General features: G+C 40.0%; 2 protein-coding genes across 5 annotated transcripts in view; one reads left to right on the plus strand and one right to left on the minus strand.

The window, feature by feature from the left end:
- The window catches only part of GLS (glutaminase), an 83,094-nt gene extending 71,349 nt beyond the window's left edge, over positions 1-11,745 (plus strand). For all 4 annotated transcript variants that reach the window (XM_053598328.1, XM_053598332.1, XM_053598333.1 and 1 more), the window contains 4 exons: positions 5,242-5,303; positions 6,258-6,334; positions 6,447-6,510; positions 9,073-11,745. In XM_053598328.1, coding sequence (XP_053454303.1) covers positions 5,242-5,303; positions 6,258-6,334; positions 6,447-6,510; positions 9,073-9,229 — 360 coding nt within the window. In that variant the 3' untranslated portion in view covers positions 9,230-11,745. The remainder of the gene's footprint in view (positions 1-5,241; positions 5,304-6,257; positions 6,335-6,446; positions 6,511-9,072) is intronic.
- STAT1 (signal transducer and activator of transcription 1) overlaps positions 9,525-17,302 on the minus strand; it is a 49,112-nt gene continuing 41,334 nt past the window's right edge. The window contains exon 24 of the mRNA XM_053598327.1: positions 9,525-16,877. Coding sequence (XP_053454302.1) covers positions 16,863-16,877 — 15 coding nt within the window. The 3' untranslated portion in view covers positions 9,525-16,862. The remainder of the gene's footprint in view (positions 16,878-17,302) is intronic.

The raw sequence follows: 17,302 nt of genomic DNA on the forward strand, positions 1-17,302 counted from the left end.
GCTCTGTAGCTTGCCTTTTGTTTTCGTGGGCAGAGTATCACAGCTCCATGACAGTCATCAGTAATTTTTGTTAAGGCAAGTTAACATTTCCCCCGAGTATAGTCACAAAGGACGCGGCCTTTGTACATTAAAGTTTTCTGATTTATTCTCATTTTATATTTATCTCTGAGCTGAGCTTGTGAGTAAAGTGTTGGTATACTCTGAATAAACCGATTATATTCTAAAAGTCTTAGGCTTCATTAATAAGACATTTTCTTTTGTAACTTTTGAATTGTTGAATAAGTGACCAATGCAAAGTATAATAAAATCTGTTCAAACTAGGTAGGTCTAAATTGAGAATTTTAAGAAGAAATGAAGTTTACTCATACAGTCAATAAAACAGATGAGGATTCATTGCATAGAAAGACTGATGTATTTTAAAGAATAAGAATGAGATGTAATTAATATATCAATGGTATATATACTAGAATCTGGCTTTTTCTTGAGTAGTGAGGGAGGTAAGATACATAAATATACCATGTGTGTATACCACACTATCACGGACGATAGTGCCACAGTGGGCAAATGTAGGAGACTACTGATTTAAGGGAGTAAACTTCACAGAGGAAGGAGTAAGGGAATAGTATGCATTGTAGGCGAGAAGGAGCAACAGGTTAATTCAGGGCTGCGCTGGGAAAGGTGGTATCTAATTGCCAAGTCTGTCCCTGCCATGTGTTGTCACAGCGAACTATGTGCATGGATACAACCTGCATGGATAATGAATGCTGGAAGGAGTGGCCTGGGGTGGTGTGGGAGTAAGGGAAGGGGCTTTTAAGCTACCCTTAAGGAAAAGGACGGATTTGATTAGGAATCTGGATGTTTAGCCAGGCGCGGCAGGTGGCTGTAGTCCCAGCTACTCGGGAGGCTGAGGCAAGAGAATCACCTAAGCCCAAGAGCTGGAGGTTGCTGCGAGCTGTGACGCCACGGCACTCCACTGAGGGTGACAAAGTGAGACTGTCTCTAAACAAAAAAAAGGAATCTGGATGTTCTTAGAAGACGAGTATAGACACCAAATCAAAAACAAGGGCAATAAGTGAGACCAATTTTGCTCCATCAAGGTTGAGAGAGAAAACTAGACTCAAGAACCTTGAATGCAAGGCCAAACAATTTAAATTCTATCAGGAAGGCTTTGGGGTTTGGTGATACCCTCCTGTTTAGAAACCTTTAAAACAGTGTTTTGAGAAGATGATTTAGAAGTATGTGGCAAGGTTTTGGAGGTTGGAAGAGAGACTAGAAGCATAGACATATTCAGTTAGAAGACTGAGTAAATCTGGTAATGATATCTGAAGATGTAAAAGGGAAGTGGAGGAATGTTTACAATTTCATACCCAGATGGTGGTAACAAATGGAATCATTAACGATTTGGGGGATAATATTCATTTAGTCTGTCAATATATATTTAACAAACACCTATACGTAGGGTGGGTACTGGAGTTACAGTGATGAACAGAAACACAAGTGGTCTCTACGCCCATGGAGCCCACATTTAATGGAAAAAAGGGACAAGAAACGAGTTAAATATAATACACACACGCACATACACATATGCAGTAGAACCTCTGTAAGCTGACCATTCAAGGGACTATAACATATGGAGGTGGTCACCTTAAGGAACCCGGCCTCCTGTACTGGTGTGTGGTGCATGTCCGGTCTATGAAAATTAGGTCAGCTTATGGAGATGGTCAGCGTAGGGAGGTGGTCAGCTCTGGAGGTTCTACTGTGTGTGTGTATGTGTATATATATAATGTCAGGTAATGACAGGTGCCCTAAAGAGGAAAGCAGGGACTAGGGAATGAAGAAAAGAGGTGAGTGTTAGAATCTTCGAGGTAATACTTGAGAGAGGGAGCCTCCTCAGTGGCTGGGGAAAGAACATTCCCAGCCGCAAGTGGAGGCTCCAGGTGCCTGAGCCCAACAAAAAGACCCAGCTGGAGTACAGCTGCAAGGGAAAGAAGGGTAGGAAGTGAGATGTGCAGTGTAACCAGGGAGTGGAGCACCCAGGATCTGAAAACCATGGTACAGTTTAATTTTACTCTAGGTGTGATGGAGAGGCCTGGGGATCTCTGTGGCAGCAGAGTTAAGTAAGAGGCAGTTATCAGTACTCCCAGGGAGATAAGGTGGTGGCTCGGGTGAGGCCTAGGATGATAGTAGTAGATGTGGTGAGAAGTGGTGGGATTCCAAACATATGTGGGTCATTATGAAAGTTTTGAGATAAACAAAAATTGAGAAACAAAATCCATGCAGAAAGAAGCAAATGAAGCCCTCCCAGCAACACTGGTAAGCTGAGCAGGTTGAAACTTGCATGGGTGAATCAGAAAGGAGGCTGTCAACTGTGTTTTCTGGAAGTGAAATATTGGACCGTAACATAGTCCATCTCAAAACTTTTATAGTGACCCATGTACTTTGGAGGTAAAGCAAAGAGGAATTGACGAGGTAGATGTGGGTTGTAAGAGAGTAGTATCATGGACTACCCCCCAGGGAGTCTATGATAGATCTGTGTGAATTAGAAAGAGCAAATTTGTCTCTGGGCAGGAAGCAGATCTTCTCAGCACTTTTGGGTGAAGAAGGTTCCCCCTTCTCCCCAGCAGGTGCACCTGGGTGCTAGGAACCAGTATGGGCCGGGTTCCCCGCCTTGGCCCGTGGCTGGGCATCCTTGTGAGGGACGCAATCAGTATAAGCAGATGCAGCAGCACTGGATGAGGTCTGACATTTTTTTGGCCTGAGCAAATGGGTAAATTATCCCCCAAATGAGGGGACTGAGGAAGGATCTGGCTGCTCTGGACGGAGAAGCAACACAAGTCACACTTTGGCCCTAAGTGTGGGGTCCCCTTGAACGTCTGGGAGGCAATGGCAGGTGGGCAGGTGGGTATGGCCCACTGGAGTGGGGTTGGGAGTCAGGGCTCCTGAGGCTTTTGAGTTTGAAATGGTAGTGTGACTATCCAGTAGAGCTGGAGGGCTAGGGCTTGGTGGGCAGGCATTTTGCCAGAGGAACGTATGGAACCTTTGGGGGCGTTATATGGAAAAACAAGGAGGATGGAGATGGTCTTTGAAGTATTATTAGGCAGTGGGAAGTGGTCAATCTGCAGAGCAGCTACTGAGAGGAAGAGAGGGTGGTGCAGCACCATGGAAGACAAGCCTGGGAAGGTGGGAAGGGTCAGTGTGAGCAGGAGGCGGCAGGGCTCAGGACGCTGCTGGAGCTTTGGGGAGCACCGTTTAGAGGCAACAGTGAATGTGAAGGTGATTTTCAGAGAATTAAAAACATACTTTGTGAAAATGTGCACTGAAACAGGGGAATAACAGGGGCCAAGTATTGGTTTTTCAAAATAGGACGAAGTTGTGTCTCTGTTGAGGCTGATAAGGGAACAAGTGAAGGAGGGAAAAGTTGAAAGTCACTGGAGACGGGTTAAGTGGAGGGAGCAAAGTTAGGGGACGTGCAGGACACGTTAGAAGAAATAGGCAAAGAAGTGAGTCTCAGAAATGAGGATGCTTTTTGCTTTGAGAGTTGGGAACAGTTTTTCTTTTCAGTAAAGTTGTGGTCAGGATCATCTATTTTCAGGGGTCACCATTGGTGTTAAAGGTCTTAAGAAAGAATGAAAGGAATCAGTAAAAAATAATTGCCACACAATGACGCGAGCCTGCTTGAAACCGTGGAGAGTCCACTGTGATGGCCAAAGCGTTCTGTGGCCCGGGTGTTCTGAACTACTAGGAGTCCATTAATCCCAGTAACTTTAGTACAAAAGAAGTTAAAGACACGTGGAACAGTTGTTCATAACCCAGACAGGGGTGTATCAAAGCCACCTGGAGAATTTCTAAAAAGCTATGCCTGCTTTGACCTCCTTTCCCTAAACTGTATCCATATGAGGTGTAGGAGCAGGTGACTAGAAAGGAGGAGTGCTTATGTGTGCTTTTAGAACATTCTGGGTGTCTCCTTAGCTATTCCTCCCACTCTCATTGAGAAAACTGTTCTGGACTGTTGGGTACCCTGTTGATGAAAGGATTACAGGCTGGCAGGGACGTGAATGCACGAAAAGACTTCTGCACTGTAGAGCTTTACAAAGCCTTTCCTATGCTTGTGAATCAAGAGAGGTATGGAAAACTTTGAAGAACATATCTGACCACAGGACCCTTATTTTCACAGAGCATCTTGTGGACTAGCTTCTGTGAACCACACCGCTGAATTAGAGAAGTCCAGCAACAGTCAGCTCCAGGTTGTTTCAAAAGTCCACAGGTTATGGGGAAAGAAATCCGTAGTGGAATGAAAGAGTGTCCAGGTTAAGACTTTTAAGCACAGTTTCTGCATTGTGGCTTTGTTGGTGGAGAGCTGGCTTCCTTTCCATCCCTCCAGTTAAACTTCTGGGTCATCAATAAGAATTTTGAAGTTACAAGGTGTTAAGACAAAATTGAGAATTTATGAAATATTTATAAAGATTCCATGATCAATAGATTAGTTTGTCATAAGCAGGGATGAATAAAGTCTTTATGAGAGCAGACTAAAATCTAACGGCCTTTAGGATAACTAGCCTTTTCCTTTTAACTGTAAGAACTAGAAGGTAGATAACTGTCAAAAGCAGATACACTTAAGTCTTGAAACACTCAATAGTGATGACTCAGTTTTTGGGGAGTTTACCCACCTTTTCAGGAGTGGCAGCATCATAGGGTCTGACAGTGACTAGATTTTTACTGTCCAGCATTAAACTGAAGACTACCTGCCCAGGGAAGATGGTAATAACACTGAATGTTGTCTCTTTTAAGATTGACCAAGAAGCCAGTGATGGATGAGGACAGTGATTGCTGGCTGGGATTACACATTTATACAGCACGATTCAGTTTCTAACCATGATGTGTGTGAATGGCACCACTATGCAGTCTTGCTTCTTGTCTTCAGACGTACTAAATGGGAATAGTTCTGAACATTCTCAGTGTCCAACCACGTGGGTTTCTTAGGTCACAGTCTTCCATTCTTCTGTCCCTGATACTACATTCCTTTCCTCATGTAGCTCATTTTTATTGTTGAATATTCTCTCACAATCCACTGTTAAAAGAAATCTATCCCACACATGCATTCTTTTGGCTACAGAAGTATACTTGAGCCAACTTTTTGCTTGTGATCCAGCTGGAGTGTTCAAAGCCCATGGAAATTGCTTACGGGTGACAGCCATTGTGTTTATTTCCCCCTACAGATCCTAAACTTTCTTTTCTTCACAGGTAAAGTCAGTCATAAATCTTTTGTTTGCTGCATATACTGGAGATGTGTCTGCACTTCGAAGGTATGTTCACAGGGTGCATTAGCATGTGGTTACAGATGTTTATCAAGTTGCTTCTGGGTGAGTAGCCATTTTAAAGCTAAGGTCTCACTTCCATTTTCCTTTAATACAAATGACCCAAACAAAATTTATATTAAGTTCTCACTTCCAATGCCGTAGGCTTGATGTTCAAGCTTGTCATTTTCTACCTCTTAGAAAGCCCAGATCTATTTTCCCAAATGGTAACTATTCAACCAATCTGGCTAATTAACATTAGTGGCTTACTGGAATTGGATAATGCCTCTCACTCCCCATCTTTGGGTGTGTGTGTGATGAAGGTTGGGGGGAGCAAATAGGGGTAACTGGTGCCCTGCAGACCACCAGGTTTAGAAAGGCCCTACATAGAATAGTCTAACATAAGGTATCTTGTATAGCGTCACAACTGATTTTTAAAAGTGGAAAAATTTCTGTGCTTAATTTTCACCCTTGTTTTAAAGTTTGTACTAATGGAATAAAATGTTTAAGAGCTCCTGGGCTTAGGCAATTCTCCTGCCTCAGCCTCCCAAGTAGCTGGGACTACAGATGCCTGCCACAACACCTGGCTATTTTTTTGTTACAATTCAGCCAGGGCTGGGTCCGAACCCACCACCCTAGGTATATGGTGCCGCCTCTTGCCCTTTTGAGACATAAACTTTGTTATAGTTGTGCCATTATTCTTGAGTCTGGAACAATATGTACTAAAGCTTAATTCTGTGAGCAACATTTAACATTTACCTTACCCCAACAAAGCAGAAAGGTGAAGGGGCTTTTACGCAAAACACATGTGCACTGGTTGAACAGGGTCTCTAGTTTTGATAGTGAGCCTGTGAAGGATGGCATCTCTGACAGGGCCTCAGATTGAACTGATGGTTAAATGATACAAATGTGAGTCAGATTTTTTTTTTTTTGTATAATGAATAACTAGTTACAAATTTTCAGATTTGCTTTGTCGGCCATGGACATGGAACAGCGGGACTATGATTCTAGAACAGCGCTCCACGTAGCAGCTGCAGAGGGTAATTCATGAATCACTCATATATATATATTTTTTCTAGATTTAATTTCTACTCAATACTAAGATCTGCTTTTTGTTTCTTTTTTGTGTGTATGTGTGTGTGTGGGGTGTAGGTCATGTTGAAGTTGTTAAATTTTTGCTGGAAGCCTGCAAAGTAAATCCTTTCCCCAAAGACAGGTGAGCACTTACCTTATTACATAACCTAAGTCAGTATTTTATTATACAAGATTACAATACTCAAGTGATGATGTATTTCAATGCACTAAGAAAACCTGCTATAGTATTTTATAAAGGCAACAAACAAAATCTTGTTTCTGCTACATAGATTATCCTTCTCTTATATCCTATTTCTTACCTAAAAATGACAACTTATTTAGAAATTTTCAGGTTAGTATGACTATCAGCCAGTAGTACATTGTGTGAAGAAAACAATTCGGGTTTAGGAAGAGAAAAAAAGAATTTTGTTTTCTTGGAGCTTTTAACAACACAAGGCAGATAAGATAAACATTTACAGAATTGTATAAAAATGTGTAAGAAAACTGCTGTTAAAAAACTCAAAAATGAATGTATTGTAGTATGCTGAAATTCATTTGGGTAAAATCAGTTTTAAGTTTTGTGGAAGCTGAATTTTAATCAGTACTCTGGGGAAGGGATGAGATTTGAAGGCTCAGAATGTGAACGGCCTTCCATCTAGAGTGGAAGAAGTGTATGGGGGGAACATATTCTCTCCCCTCCTTACTAGTCTGCACGGCGGACTACAGTTCATCCTGCAGCACGTGGTGTCCGTGGAGTGTCCGCAGGGATACAAATGCTGCTTCTATATATGCACATACATGTCCAATTAACGCTGTTCTCATAGTCTTGGACATTGGGTGAAGTCTAGTGGATGAGTCAGTGAGGAAGGAGAATAAAGGAAGGTTTAGAAGAATGGAAGGAAGAAACAGATGATGGAGATGTTTAATATACATAATAAGGAGTTTCCATTCAATATTTGAAGACTAGAAGCTGTATTAAGTTTGGAACAAGCTGATTTCTAACACTTATGTCTGTTTATTAAGACTTATTCCTTTTCAGGGCTAGGGTTTTGTTGGTTTAGCTCACAATGCATAAAAGTCATGCCAATGTCTGAAAACAGTTTTTTAAATGTGGTAATGCTTCAGCTATCTAATTTTATTCCTATAGTTGTTAAAAGGCATCATGATTAAAATGACCTTTCTTGGCAGAATGTAATGCCTATTCCAGCTCTTTCTAGAGCAAGAAATGCAAGCATTCTCCTCCTGTGTTTATAATCCCAACTAAAACACTAATGCATACCGGAAATATTTAAGCATTGATATTTTTTGCCCTAAATTTGCCTCTAGGAATGTGGAAATGGATGTACCCATGATAGGCAAAAGTTAGCTACATAACTAACTTGGTATTCCAGAATGGAATACCCAAGGCAACTCTTTCTCTGTCATAGAATCAGCATCACCTTAAATTAAAATATAGGTTTGAGCAAAATTAGTGTATTCTTTCAAGTTGCTATTTTCATTATTTCCTGGGAGAAGAGTGGTTGTAAAGAAAAAATGGGTAACATGCAGTTGACTTCAGTTTTTCCAAAAGACGTGCTGTAAATGATGATTCAGAAGTCCCTGCTCAGGTTCAGCGCCTGTAGCTCAAGCAGCTAAGGCACCAGCCACATAGAGAAACACGAGATACACGTCAGTTACTTACCTGATTTTAAAAATTAAAAGCAGGCTATCAAACTTCTCTGAGATACTAAAAAAAATGAGATTATTTAAAAAGCCTTTCAGTTCCATATTGTGACCCCATTAAGTGGGTAAAAGGCTCAGGACACAGGTGGAAAGAAGTGGGAAGCAGTAGAACCAGAAGAGGTGGCCAGAGCAGCACGTGAGCAGATGGGGTGAGAGCTGGCAACTGTGCAGAAGGTCCAAGGGAAAGGAGAGAGGGGAGGACGGGCCCCACCGTCTGTGGAATGTGAGGGAACTAATGACCGTACCCTGGCATTTCCTGGGGCTGTGAGTTCTACCAGGCTGCCTCCTCCTACAAAAGGCTCTGCCGACTAACCCCTGATAGCAATTCTTCATTTCTTCTTCCCTCCAAATCTTTGTCTACTGCATTTTAAGTGGCATGGACCCAGCAGCACACTCCGTATGGAGAGGGGCGTTCCTCTGGTCGTGTAGTGTTCTAATTGAATCATGGCTTCCCATTCTTACTGGAGATGATGAAAACGTCCACTCCCCAGTGGCCTATCTGGCTCCTCCAGTGTTGTTTCTGGAGTTCCGTGATTGACTGTGATTTTGAATTGACAGGAACACAAGTTTTCTGTCCAAGGCTAGGATGATGGATCTTATATATCTGGATTTCCTTTCAACATTTTATTTAAAAAGATATGTTGAGCTTTTCATGAAGCTAAAAATCAGGAACTGTAGAAAGTCGATTCTGTCAACATGAGGACTTCCCTTGTAGAGGTCTCTCCATAAACACTTGCATGCGTAGACAAGATTCTTTCACAGATCTTTTTCTCTTTCTCCTCATACCCCAATTCATTTCTGAGACCATGTTTTGAATTTATAAAGCCTTTTCTGTATTTCTGTTAATTCTTACTTGTGACATTGCTAAAAATGGCTAAACGTGAATGGCCATTTAACCTGCATTCAGATCTAGAAATGCTATGAGGTCATCTTTGTTCAGGGATGTGCTAACGCCCCTGTCCACGCTGTGCTCCCTGTGTAGGTGGAACAACACACCCATGGATGAAGCTCTGCACTTCGGGCACCACGACGTGTTTAAAATCCTCCAGGAATACCAAGCCCAGTACACACCTCAAGGAGATTCTGACAATGGAAAGGAAAATCAAACCGTCCACAAGAATCTTGATGGATTGTTATAATGGTCTTAGATCCCAAGATTTAAGTCACTTACCTATTTAATTGTGGAAAATGAATATGAAGAACGTGTGTATTTCTATCTGGTAGTGATGTACATTTTACATTTGTCATTTCAGTGTTACTGGAGTTTTCTTCATTGTGCGCACAGGACAAATCTGATCTCTTTGGGAAAAAATAGAAATAAAACAATCTCCCTCCATAATGTGAGCAATATTTACCTCGTGCATTGTATAATTTGATGTAAAAGAAACAGTTAACCAATGCTAGCCTAATTGTGTGGTCTTCATGATTTACTTGTGTGTTTTGTGAATTTTCAATTTATGGTGATGATCTGCTGATATGCATTTATAAATAAAGCTTTGTTGTACAGTCTGTCCAAATAGGTCAAGGCCACCTTTAGAAGCAAATATTGTGATTTCAAGACTCCAATTATAGATTTAGTGTGAGTGTTTGAACAACTATTGCACTTATGGTTGTATGTTTAAAATGTCTCCCTCACTCTAGCTTCACGATGTGATTCTTAAAAAATTATAACAATTAAAAACTGTTAGCATAGACCAATTCTGATTAGACTCTATCAGGGAATCTGTTCAAGATATGTTTGGTGACCAAAACATATGTGTGAATGTAGTTATAATACTTTTTGAAAAAATTTCCTTTTTCTATATCCCCTTCCTCCAGCCTCTCTTCTCAGAAATTGAGCTCTCTGCCTCTTTCCTTTTGCTGGGAAAGTGAGTGCTGGCATACTATGCAGTTTTCATGTTTTCTGCAGTAAGTCAGAAAATGCCTCCTTTGTCTGGTATCAGAGCTGTAACTTTGCCATTTGTGTACGGAAGGTGAACCAGAGTCAAAATTACTGATCGAGGAATCAAATAGTCAAACTTATCAGTCTAGAAAATGACAGGATGTGCTACTGTAGCTCTTTGAGTTTTTTTTTTTTTTTGCTTCTAGGATAAAGAGAAATCCAGAAATGCTGTAAGCTACCAAAGTTATTCTGATAACATGGGAACTGCTACAAATAACACTTGTTTTTAAGCATTATCATTAAAAGTCTGCATCAAGATATCTGTCCTCCTTGGGGGACCAATGGATCACTCCAGATTTCTTCTGATTCCCTATTGTGTAAATCTTTGTGGTCTCTTTAAATAATAAAAAGAGGCCATTTCATGTTAAATTGAGACCCGTCATTTCTTTATCATGGGGCATTAACTCAGAATTTGGAGAGTAAAAGGGGCTTCCAAACATAAAGGAATCTGTAGGAATTGCACACATGCTTTATCCTGTCATACCTCAAGGGGTGTGTAAGTGAGGATTTCTGATGTTTAGTGCTGCACACACAAATGGATGTTTTTGAAACAGTGTTTAGTAAAGTAAGAATTCTCAACTACATGAATGCTAATCATTACCACATATAGGTCTCTTTTTTTTTTTTCTTATCAGTTGCTGCTTTTAAGCTTTATGATGCCTGATGGCACCTTACTCCAGCAGCCTCCAGGTGCTTTGATTTTTGCTCCTAGTCTAAGTCAGTGGCTTCAGCCTTGCCCTCCCATTATCAAGACAATACCTCCTTTGTGAAGCCACGGCCAGTGTTCTCAGCGGCATCAAGCATGAAGCTGGTCTCACGCCCGAGCTTCTGTGCAGAGGATAACAGGTGGGCAGTCAGCCCTGCCAGAGTTTCTACCCCACAGATCGGTCAAGCCACACGGACAGGTAGCATTTGCAAGATGCTTGCCCCCAAAGATATTACACAGTAGACACATTTTAACTGAACTCAATTAAGATAACTGTTCAAACAACAGCTTGTTCTGTGTTATTAAAATAAAACATTAAGATGGCTGTATTGTGTGGCGTAATGATTACCAATGATTAAGATACTTTTCCCAAATAAAAAGAGTTCTATTATTTGGGAACAAACAGAGTTTTCATCTCTTATCAGATCAGAACTGTTCTGTAAAATCTTTATTGTTAAATGTGCTCTTATTTATCTCTGATGTTATGACTACGCCTGGTTCTTGCTCTGGCTGTTTGCTGCTGGCTGGTAATATGAGTAAATTTGGTTTAAATGCTTGTTACTCTGCCATTAACTGCTGCCATCAGCAACTCCAAAGGTTTTTTGGTTTGGCTTTCAGATTGTATGTGCTTTGTCTGTATGGGGATAGCTTTCTATGGTCATGTTAATTTAAAGCTCTGTATACATTGTTGTTTTTGCTGATGTTGTTCTGCTGGTCTCATCTTTGGTAATATGCTGAACCCCACTGCTGCCCCACACTGCCCTTCAGCTGCACAGCTGGATTAGCTGTTGACCATCTGATGCTTTGTCTGGCAGGGACTGAATGACCTGATGTTGGATTTAGATTCTTCCCGGGGATTACACAGCTATGAATGTATTTGCTTCCAAAACTTCCCAAAGTGAATCTAATCTTAAAACTAGAAGTTGTAAGTATCCTGAAATTGGGAAACATTTATTTTAAATGAAATAAGGTAGTGTTGCTTTTTACAGTATAATAAATACATGTATTAAAAAAAACATGAAAAATGTATTTTCTTAAAACGACTAAGGTTTCATCTGTGTCACTGGGCTGGGAATGCTGCAGAGCATAGGGACCATGTCTAGTTGGTTCATTTCTGATGCTTACCCTGATCCAGGTACTATATGAGGTGTCGGTGGGGTTGGGGTTACCACAAGGACTGAACTCCTCAGGAGTTCCTCCTCGAAGGTGAGGGACAGGCAGGCATGCCTCTACCTCTAGTGCCTTAGAAGCTAACACTTTTACAGTTAGGAATTGCTCAGTAAATACTGGTTGAATTAAACCATTAAACATATCCTTGAATGAGAAGAGAGGTTATTTTCACAAAGCCTTGAAATCTGTTTGGAGAGTTGAACCCAGTACTGCCACATTAGGATCTGAGTTAGACCAGCTGGCAAACCTCAGCTCCCAATTGATTCATTAAACGTGGGACTAGCATTCACTTCCTATGCCGGAAACCCCTGGTCCTCAGAGGTTGTCCTCTGTCCTTCCAGATTTAAGGTTTAGTGTGTGGTTTTCTAACCATACAGAGGATACGTGAAAACCATGGCTGTTACATTTGCATCTATCGAAGTTAGTTTTTACAAAGTAAGTTGCTTTGATATGGGTAATGGTATATCACTGTTATGCCATCCGCATTAACCCATATTTTAGAACTGGAAAACACATCAGAAATTCTCTAATCTAACCCACTTTTATTGAGGAAGCTGAGACCCAAGAGTGGGCTAGGCAGTCCCATGCCCTTTCCCTCCGTCCTGTGACACTGACTGTGCCCACTATGGACAGAATACATGCATTCACTTATTCATACTAACTCATTCATAATAGTTAAGGCTTCTCCTCTGCAGAGTTTTAAGGAAGAGGCATAAGTACCACAGTGTAAAGTCCTGTGCATATACATCCACAGACAGAAACAGGACATCAGCGTAGGGATGACAAATGCATGAATAATCCCAAGTAGTGAAGAGTTGTATTTGTTTTTAATACAAGATCATTTTAGTTTTGTGGGAGTTTCTCAGAGGTTGGGGTAATCTTCCTAATTTTACTTGCTAATCCTCATAGTAAAAAGAGTATATTCATAAATCATACCCCAAATGGGTCAGGAAAGAGCTCACATATATGTTAGGTGGCCTTATAAAAAGGCCTTTGGGGAAAGGGGACTTAGGTATAGAAAGGCCATAATTTATTGGCTTAGAGAAGGTGTGTGTGTTGTTTGGGGATGGCTAAAAATTAGAAAATTAAGACAGTTATTAAAAGGGGTGGGGTAACAAGTAACTGGATTAGAGGCATTGAGAGCAGAGATTGGGGGGGTTATTTCTGTTTTAGAGCCTGAACCCAAGTCAGCCTCTGTGTGACCTCCCATGACCCTGGCTGCCTCTCCAAATGGTCCATAAAAAGCCTGCCCTGAAGTGAGTCAGACAGGCAGTTCTAATAGCCAAAGAATGTCAAGCCTCTTTCATTCCTGCCCAAGAAATGGGCAGACACCAAGAGTAAGGTACTGAAGTATTATAATAGCATTATGAATATAACGGAATTCAGACTTTGGTAACAGGTATCTGACAGCTTTTTATCTTTTAGGTAGCTTTACGTTCCTTGTATACCCAATGTAACTTTAACCAATAAGTTTAAAACTGCTTAAGTATGGTTCTTTTTTTTTCTTAAACAATAAATCAAGAAAAGTGTTTAATTTCTCAGTGAGTATAGCAAACACAACCTGAAGTTAGTTCACCAAACTTGAAAGCTTAGTGTTACTGACTCAGTATCATTTAAGAACTTAAGGCTCCAAAAACAATATAATCTTTAGCCTTCTTAAACCTAGCTTAACTGTCATTACTTAGAAATTGTGTATATTATTTGTAGCTTTTGGCCATGTTTGCCTCACAAAATCTTTCTTAAGTTTTGGTAAGTAAGGTGATTGCAACAGAATCACCTTAAGTTTTGTAAAAGCATGGACTTTGTTTTTGTTTACCAAGGTTTCTAAACTTCCAGAATAATGCCTGGCTCATGGCAGGTGCTCCATATGTATTTGATGAATTAATAAATGAATCTTAACTAGCCCAAAAGAAACTACTCAAGTAAATACTCTTTACTTTGGGAATAGCATCCCAGCTCAAAAGGCAGGTATAAGAGTTTTCTGTGGCTCAGTGAGTAGGGCGCAGGCTCCATATACCAAGGGTGGTGGGTTCAAAACCAGCCCCGGCCAAACTGCAACATAAAATAGTTGGGCGTTGTGGCGGGCGCCTGTAGTCCCAGCTACTTGGGAGGCTGAGGCAAGAGAATCGCCTAAGCCCAGAAGCTGGAGGTTGCTGTGAGCTGTGTGATGCCATAGCATTCTACTGAGGTCAATAAAGTGAGACTCTGTCTCTAAAAAAAAAAAAAAAAAAAAAAGAGTTTTCAAAATACTTTCTAGTTTTCTCCTGTCCTTTCCCTGGGATAGTCAGATGTGATAGAGACTGCTTTGTTCAAGAATTGCCTTCATATTCCACTTTAGCTTCAGGCAATAGTAGATTTCACTCATTCAATGCCACAGTAGAACACTCTTTCTATAAAAATGAGACATTTGTCCCAAGTGGTATGCATAAGCTCTGTACATAGAAACCACTTTTCAAACCTGCAAACACCCTACAATTGCCATACTAGCAAAGTGCAAACTCGATCCTCTTAAACCAGGATCGAGTCAGTGACTTGTTAGGATCCGGTTAGTTATATAAGATCGCAGGGGCTGGAAGAGGGAGGCAGGAAACAAACAAACAAAACCCCGCAAACTTATGCTAGTAAGCTAGGGCAGACATACTTTATCCCCTGAGGAGACACAGCTCTCAGTGCTCATTATGGTAAACTTTCTATTTCCTAGATGCTAATACTGTAGATATGGCGCTAAGAATGGTCACATTGCTTATGGTCACAGAAGTCAAGCCTATACCACTATTCCCTGTGGTTAAATCAAATTTTCCAGTTGTTTAACTTGGTGATCATGTCTCTTCTTATTTTTTCTAGCACACTGCTTTACTTTGAGAAGGGTATGACTTTCTAGCTTCTCTAGTATCTTTAGAGAAAAACGATACCCTTTTTGTGGGGTGCAATAAATTCTTAATATTAACTCATCTAATCATGGGGGCATGGATTTTAGATGATTGCTTTTCAGATGAGACAGAGTCCCATTTCACATGTATTTTATAATTAAAAAGTGCTAAAGTGAGTATTAAATTCATTTTAAAATAAGGGCTGAATTACTTGTGTATTGGGAGGCAGAATCAAAGTACTTTTTTTGTTTGCTTTCTACAGCATCTATTATAGCTCTTTCCAATAATATTTCTTCTCCGATATCTTCCATCAACCTATGTTAGTCTGCTTTCGCTATTCTGATTACAAATAGGGTAAGTAAAGGCAATACTTAAGAAAATAGTGTTATTAATCTTATTTTTAAAGGAATGATATACATTAAACCAATTTATAATGCCAGAAACTTCTAAAATATTTTTGTGAAATACTATTAATAAGAGACTAACATTAGAATTTTAATACTTCTTAAAAGTAAACAAAGTCTCTTGGCTAGTGCAATAAATGAAACCATGCATGCCAAATTATTCTCAAAGTGCAAAAATTGAACAGATAGTTACATTCCAACAATTAGAATGAATGTATTTTTAAAGTGGTACCTTGTTTCTTGATCATTTAAAAGGTTAAGCAAACCCATCAGGTTGATGCCTCATGTAAAAACAAAGAGGAGGGGTCTCACTTTGTGTGCAGTACCAAGGAAAGCACTGTGTGCATAGTATATTTAATATAATACACATACTTCAGCTTTAATTTTACAACAGACTTCAAGAACACTCTATCTCCATCAAAAAAAATACAGGATTGGCATAATAATAATAATAATACTAATAGTGATACAGTTGCATTAGCCATAGTAAAAAAACAAGACACAGCCATGAACCTTGTCAAACCCATTTCCTAACCCACCTTTTTGTTGTCAGTGCTATTTAATGACACTAATAATGACAGAAGAAGGCAAAGAAAAAGTATACTGCAAGAAACATCCATTCAAAAAAGTGTCTGAACAAAGTGTAGTACCATTTGAAAATGTGATGCTAGAAAAACACATTTAACTGTGAAAAATATGCAGTTCTCAATGGAATTACATAGGGCATGAGTTTTAAAATGATCTCTGATTAATGATTTAAGAAACATAAATTAAATTTCTGAGTTTACCTATTCCTGATTAATTTCAGCTTTTAGAAAAATAAAGATGACGTGCCTTGAGACAGAGCTGTTGTAAATAGACTGGCTCCCTTAATGAACTGCAAAAATAATTTTATATACTAGTGACCAAGATAAAAGCAGAAAGTTTTCAGTTTTGGATACTGAAGTTTAAAGAGAAATCACTACTTGTGAATTTGGAAAAGGTACTTCCTCCTATTGAGATTAGCCGGTACCCCCTTAAGCCATAACGAACAGAAAAAGCTAATTCTCTTAAGAGAATTTGTCTTTAGTTTTAAATGGCCAACGTGGAAGATATAATAAAATACACAACTTTTTTCCCTTCTCAGATATAAGATGGCTACCTCTGATAAAGGGTTGATATAATTTATATGAACATGGCTTTGAATTATTTCATAGATAAACCAGTGGAAAACTTCCAGCCACATTCAGAGCAGACAGAATACATAAGAATGTTCCAGAATAGAAATTTACCATTCTTACATCAAGAGGTTCCCTAAATAACCATTGATCTACCCAAACACCTATAACTGTCGGGCACTGACTTTGTGCATGGCATTTGCTAAATGGTGCTAAACTTCTCATCCTTCCTGAAGGACTCTCATTCTAGTTCTAATGTTTTGGGTATATCTGGATGTTTTGTATTTGCAAAACCCACTCTGCAGAGAATGCCTTTCAGTTTTACCTTCAAGAAGATGCATGATGCCTTTCACTGCAACAATTTCTGAGTTAAAGATTCACATGCTATGAACAGGTTGCAGCAAATTTGTTGGTTTTTCTTTCATTTCTCTAGAAACACAGGACACGAAGGAACAGAGTAGCAGGAAGGCATCACAGATGGGAAGGAAAACTGTCATCATAGGAGATGAGAAAAATTCATGGTCTATACTGCATTCATCTGTAAAAAGAAAAATGTGGTTAAGTTTATTACTCCGATCTTGTGAAATGCAGACTCGTATGTTAAACCTTACTTGTCCATTCTAGAACAAAGCAGCAGGAAGACACTTCCAGTGATAAATAACTACCATGGAATCAGAGGGCCTTTGGCACGTACCGTCCATTATCCTGGCCTAGTCGAGACCTTTTATACCATCTAAGCTGATGGATTATGACTCTGCAGCCTGCTGGCTTAATTTTGTGAATCCATCCAGACTGCATAAAGCTTTTTGCTGTTATGCAAGTCTGGGGACACAGCAACGTGGCAGATCTCATGAAAAACAAGGGGGAGGCAATGCTGAGCTGTGTGCCAGACGGGGAGACGGCGGAGGGGGAAGTGACCAATTTCCCTTAAAGGCCCCTCAGTCAAATAAATAAATGTGTTTC

The sequence above is a fragment of the Nycticebus coucang genome, chromosome 7 (genome assembly GCF_027406575.1).
Source record: "Nycticebus coucang isolate mNycCou1 chromosome 7, mNycCou1.pri, whole genome shotgun sequence".
Lineage (NCBI taxonomy): Eukaryota > Metazoa > Chordata > Mammalia > Primates > Lorisidae > Nycticebus > Nycticebus coucang.